General features: G+C 40.7%; 1 protein-coding gene across 1 annotated transcript; it reads right to left on the bottom strand.

Moving 5' to 3' along the window:
* Positions 1-992: 992 nt before the first annotated feature.
* On the bottom strand, positions 993-1626 carry LOC120390382 (claw keratin-like). The gene has a single exon (XM_039513011.1). The coding sequence runs from the start codon at positions 1624-1626 to the stop codon at positions 1072-1074; it is 555 nt and encodes a 184-aa protein (XP_039368945.1). The 3' UTR covers positions 993-1071.
* Positions 1627-6646: the final 5020 nt, after the last annotated feature.

Below are 6646 nucleotides of genomic sequence, written 5' to 3'. Positions count from 1 at the left end.
ATATCTCTTTTCTCCTGGGTGACTTGCAACTCCCAGTAAAGCCTCTGGTACTGACCGCTGATGGAGGGAGGCCTGATAATCTATAGAAATGTCTCTGTTCTTCTGTTCCAAAGAGGAGTCCATAGGTAGGATCTGAGTTTGAAGAGTAGAGCTGTATTGCCCTTAAATAAAACCTGTGCCCAGATGGATATATCTCCCCTCACCAGCTAAATATTATGGCATGTTCTTGGAAGAGACAGGCTGGTCTGGATAATTTCTTCCTTTTGTGTTAGCCAATCAAAACATTGATTATTGGAAAATATTCATCTTCTGGGAGCTGAAGAGCACAAAAATGTTGATGACGTGTAGATGAAAATGTAATTTTTAATTTGCAGTTCCTGCAATATCATGCCATGACAGACCCTGAGGATAAAGACAGCCTGTCTCCAAAGATACCCTGCCATTCAAGAGATCATTTTCTTTTCCTTCTGAAAACCTGAGTCATTCTCCTGCAAAAGACACACTATTATGCATGAACCATGTGATGTGACTGGTTCTTGAAACCAAAGTAAAATGTACATTCTTTAAGTGACAATATGTAGAAATCATTTCATGAAAAGACACTTTGCTCAACCAGGTAATGAAAGGAGGAACTCTGGCCCTGTTCAGAGTGCTTGCATAATCCTATGAACCTCTTCAAGGGCCGGATTCACTCCATGGCTTTCAAAGTTGCAACTTGACATGTGCCTGGTGCTGCCTGCTCCACAGAGATGAATTTTTAAACAAGTAGGGAGAAACAAGGAGGACCACAAGACTGATATTATGATGCAGCGTAGTTTTTAATGAGAATGAAATTTGCAGTACAAAATTACAGGAAGAAATAATACAGAGCAGAACCTTTTTAAGTTTCTTGTTTTACCCCAGTTGATGGGAAATAAAACGCAGCATAATAGAGGCAGAGGAGTAGGCAGGTTCTCCATTACATATCTGCCGTAGCATAATTCAAAGCGAGATGTTTATGATACATATTGGTGGAAAGGATAGAACATGTCGGGCCTATTCTCCTTTATTTCATGGATATTGCTGTTGGGATTAACATGGCCCACAGTATCCACCGCGATACCTACGGCCATATCCCCCGTAACCACATAATCCCCCATAACCACCTAATCCTCCATAACCGTAACCTCCCCCGTAACCACAGAGTCCTCCATAGCCTCCCCCATAACCTCCCCCATAACCACACAATCCCCCATAACCACCTAATCCCCTGTAACCGTAACCACACAGTCCCCCATAACCTCCTCCATAACCACCCAATCTACCATAACCATAATGGCCCCCATAACCACCTAATCCCCCGTAACCATACAATCCTCCGTAAGGGCTTCCATAGCCGTACAGTCCCCCAGAACCGAATGAGCCCCCATAGCCGGGTCCGACCACAGGTGCTCCAACGGATTCCACTGCACTCTGCTGAGGGAAAGTGCTGAGAATTGGTCCTGGGATGGTCACAACAACCGGTGATGGTCTGATGATCACTTCAGAGTCAGGGCACTGCCTAACGCAAGGCTCATTGCAGCTGCCAGAAACTGGACTGGGACGGGCCACCCCGCATTCTGGATAGGACAGGCTGGAGCAAGACATCTTTCTGTGATGGAGGTAAACCTGAAACACACAACGGTGAACAGATTAAAGAGAAGGTACAAGTACAAGTGGAAGAAAGGCTTCAAAGCTCGGTTACTATTGTAGTGAGATCTACAAGGTCCCGAGAGAGAGGAGGAGGAGTGGACTCAGTCCCTATGTTCATGGTTATTATTTGTTCCTATTTCTGCTTTCTAGGCCTCTTCTCCTCTCCCACAAAACTTCACTCCCATATGGCCCCTTTGAAGCCCTCTCAATGATTGTGTCTGAAAAGCACCAACTGGAATCAGTGTAATTATGTCTGCTGTGGACAGCTGGGATTCTTTGTCCATTTTAGACATTTCTCAATGAGAACATGGCTAGGATAATGGTAATCCAATTCTTTTCTTTTTGCATATTGGGTGTGGCTCTTTGGTTTTCCAAACCTCGGGAGTCACCAATACTTGCTGAGAAATGAACAGAAACTTTTCTCTAAACGAATCACTAAAGACAAGATCCTTGGCTGAGGTACATTGGCTTAGGTCCACTGACTTCCATCGAGTGACACTAAATTTAACCACCTAAAGGCAAAGAATCTTCAATGGGTATTTCTGCTCATAAGAATAGAGGAATTGCTACACTGGATTACACCAGTTGTCAGCTTCATCCATTCTTCTGTCTGCAACAGTGATGAATAACAGCTTCTTCAGAATAAAGTAGAAAACCACCGAATTGGCCCCTTATGGAGTAAACTGGAAAAGTTTCTTCCTAATCTACTAAAAAGAAAAATTACTAATGGATTTTCTAAAGTCACTTAAAAGATTTAAATGCCCTAATTCCATTTCCAGTTGATAGAAAATATATTTCCCAGTTGCATATGTTGCTTCTAAAATGCCCCCTTTAGCTTAACATCATGACCCATGAATCCACCAGCCATTGCAACTGAATGAGTGCACAATGTAATTATGGAAAATCACCCTGATAAAAGTCACTGAGAGTATGTGCAAGATTCAATCTTAAATGCAAATGGACGCTATTAGGATATCTCTATGGTAAGAAAGAGATAGTCGAAATGGACTTACCGTGTTCACGGAGGAGATGAAGTGCAGAGAAGTGTTTAGAAGAGTCCTGAGATGTGAGCACTTTTATACAGTTTGTAGGACTGCCTGAAGGTTCTGAGATGCCTTTTGTGGAGGAGGTCCTAATTAGTTAGCAAACAAACTTGACTGCCTTGCTAAATCCTCCTTTTGATAGAGCTGTTTTCCTCAGGGTTTGGGATTGTTGGGCTAATCTCAGCCTGAAAGGGTGTGACAGTGTTGCATTCTTCAGCTTCCTTTCATCTAAAAATTGTACAAGCCAACTGCATTCCTCATGTCATTCCACTGGCTTTCAATGAGAATGCATGTCAAGGTTTTTCAGAGCTGTGTCAGTAGTAGAACTGGCTGTTATGAATATGAATCCAGTTTGGTCCTTTCAATTCATGCTGGTCGTGGTTGAGGCATTGGGCAGTGCATTTTGTACCAGGTAGGAAGGAGGGAGGCATTTTTGTGCACTGGATCAGATCTAGTTCCCTTTGTAATCAGTGGGAAGCATTCTATTGCCTTCAGGACCTTATATCTGAAATCCCCGTTTGGAAGGGAGATAGTACGATGCCTATGGACATTTTGAGTCCAACTTGAAACTTTCAAACTAGGATTAATCAGGGACTGTAGTGGAGCATTGTCCTTTGTGATGACTCTCTGCCCAGGGGAGAATTTCTCCTTACAGGGATTCAAACTTAAGCTAAAATTGGACCTCCACTTGTGGCACCAATTCTAAACAATTATCAAAAGAACATTAAAAAAAAACAGAACGAGCCTCTCTAAAGAGGTACTTTTTGGGTTAGTGACAGATGTGGAAGCCATGATTGATGAGTGTCCAGTAGGGTTGAAGAGATTGAGTTTAGTGTTTGGCATGAGTAGTCCCAATTATTGGGGGATATTTCTGGCTCTACCAATCTCTCCCTGTCTGACCTTGACCTTGACCTTAACATGCCTCCATTCACCTCTGTGTAAAACAGGTATAATTATAATTTGAAAGCACTTCACAAACACTTATTGTGGCCAAAGAGACGTACTGTATTTTTATAGTAGTAATAACTTGTTACTGCAATTAGATGTTCCAATATTCACTTTAATAATGCATGTCAAGGTCTCAGATGTCATTCCAGTACTCCGTTCGTCATTCTGAGCTCCCTTCCACTCAAATGGAGGCTCTTTCATTTTTTTGAATGAAGCTTAGTTTTCTACTGTTTATATATTTTAAAGTTAAGGGATTGAATCTGAGCTAGTGTAGACCACCACAACTCCATCAACTTCAGTTTGAAGGAAGGCACTTTTCCCAGCCAAGGTTAGAGAAAACCTTGTGTGGAGTGTATCTTTCTATGCATACTCTGCACCTCCACCCCCAACTGTGTGAGTCAAATCAGACTTACCAAGTCACCAAATCGAATAAAACTAGATGAGTGATCTGAAAAGTTCTACGTTGCAGGTGCCTTCATATGATTTAGAAAGGACATGAGATGCCCTTTTCTTTTGATGAGGACCTTATTAACTATGAAACCAATCTTGTTGCATGCATAACAACTTCAACGAATGTAAACGTTTACCTCATTGTTTATGATTATTAGTGTAAAGCCACAATTAATGAAATGTTAATACCCAAATTATGAGGCTGTATACCATGGGCTGAGTAGGGAGGGACGTGAGAGATCTTGCCATGTATGTTTTGAGGTGACTCAAGCACTCAGGATTGGGCGTCTAACCCAAAGAGGACACCCTCAATATTATAATAATAAAACACTTTGCACTTATAAAATAGTAATGAGTGTTTCTGCAATGCCTTGAAATTGATAATCCTGAGGAAGCCTCACATGTAGCATAATTGTTATTATTCCTGTTTTATACTCAAAGACATAGAAGCACCTTGAGGTGAAGATTACACACTGAATCTGCTTAAGGAATAAGTGCATATTAATTCCAAGATATGCTATAAAATAAAGCCTAACCATAACCTCAACAGATTGACTGATGCATGGAAAAGTTCCATCATCCTGGTAGATAAATGAGATGGAAAAATACCTTTTGGAAAATATAGGCTTTGAAAGTTACTTTCATGGGTCCCTGTGCCTTTTCTGTCCTCTACTCATTGCTGTGTGTTGCAAGCTGACTTCCGTTGCAGAAAGGTGTCTTGCTCCAGAAACCCATGATGGGTGGTACCATGTGGGGCGACAGGCCCTCAGTCAGTAGCTACGTGCTGCAATGAGCCATGGATGAGGCCATATCAAAACTGCAGAGGGTTTATTTGCCCACCACTGGCGGCCGTGACTATCTTGGGACCAATTGTCAGCTCTTTTCCTCAGGAGCGAGGAGTTTTAAGATGAAAGAGAGGTCCAGAGTGTATTGTGCATGTCCTACCATATGGAGTTAAGAACAAACTAATCCTCAAAAACACAGAGGAAAGAAATACATCAGTTGAAGGGGTTACACAAAGTTTGTTTCATAACTAATTAGACATACAGGAACAAAGGGCCTTTCTAGTCCTCAAGGCTGTTTACAAAACTTTGTAAAAACACTCATGACTCAGAAGTCTTCAAACCACTTTTTTAACTTATTCTCTTCTGTAAATTGGATAAGTCCTATTTGACTCACTCTCTCTTTAATCTTTGAGATGATGTGTTAGCATGTCAGTTTTAATTTAGGACTGAATCTTGCACATACACTCTGTGATTCTTAACAGCGTTAAGAGTTTTATTTGGTTCTTTTTCAATATCTTTTAGTCCATTATGAAGTTGCAGGAATTTTTTTCTTGAGGCTTAGAAGCTCAAGCTTGATTTTTCAGAGCAAGATGTGCATTTGTAACACTAGATCTTATTGGTTTCTGTTGGAATTTGGGCATTCAAATCCCATAGGTAGCTCTGAAAATTCTCACCCCCAATTTTTAGTTTAGGGTTTAGGAAGAAATTCCCTAAGTTTACTCAATAAATGACAAATGAATTGTTCTTCTTCCTTGTGAAGCAGTTGGTAAGTGACATTCATTGCGACAGGACACTGGATTGGTTGGACTACTCAGCTGTTCCAGCATGTTATACTGGTACGTTCTAATGTGCAGAGGTAAGTAAAGCTGCAGCTCCTCATCTGATCTAACTTAGTGCAGCGCCAGTGAAATCAGTGGAATTGCGCAGATTTGCACCAGCTGAGAAAGTGGTGTTTAGTGTTTTGTTTTTATTTTTAAAAAGCCAAACACTTTCCTTTATCCATCAGCAAGTACTCGTGACACACCAAGGTTTACAAACCAAAGCACCACATTCTGATGCTAGATTGAACTTGTTTGTATGTAGAGGTTATGTGCTAATAAAGAAACTGGTATTATTTATTGTATCTCAACCATTTTCTGTGTTATAATTTTTAATGGACTGAAAATCCAAAGCATTAATGCCAGAAATTGTATATAATTATACTACTTAGGAAGAGGATTTTTCGGACAAAGACAGTAACAAGGATTCACTAGAGCTGGTTCGGTTGGTGACTAAGGGTAAATAGGGCAAGAAAATTAAAAGCAGAGTACGGGAGCAGAGTTGGAGACACGAAGAGAGGGGCTCGGTCTGTCTGTGTTACTCTCGTTCTCTCTCTCGCCCTCTCTTTAGGTCTCTACATGACCTCAATTGTGTTTTGCCTTAGTTGAGACTCACCAAGGGGAAAAAAGTAATTAAGAATGGTGGCAAACAGGACTTGTTTGTCAAACACTACAGCTGCAATCAAGAAGGCAAATTGTGTGTGAAATACATCACTTTGGAGCTGGTGATAGGGTATGGCCCTTCATGAAACCATGGAGATAGAACATTTCTGTATTGCTTGCTTCTTGCTTTCTTCCTTGTTTTATTTTCTTTTGAAAATTTCTACTCCTCTTTATTTCAAATTCAAATATATGTTACATTATACTATTGGTCTTATGGTTAAAATTTCTCCTCCATTCGTTTTCTTTTCTAATCATGAAAGGCTTCCAT

The sequence above is a fragment of the Mauremys reevesii genome, linkage group 24 (assembly GCF_016161935.1).
Source record: "Mauremys reevesii isolate NIE-2019 linkage group 24, ASM1616193v1, whole genome shotgun sequence".
In the NCBI taxonomy this organism is placed as follows: Eukaryota; Metazoa; Chordata; order Testudines; family Geoemydidae; genus Mauremys; species Mauremys reevesii.
Note: the sequence above shows the minus strand (reverse complement) of the source record. Positions and strands in the feature narration are given on the sequence as shown.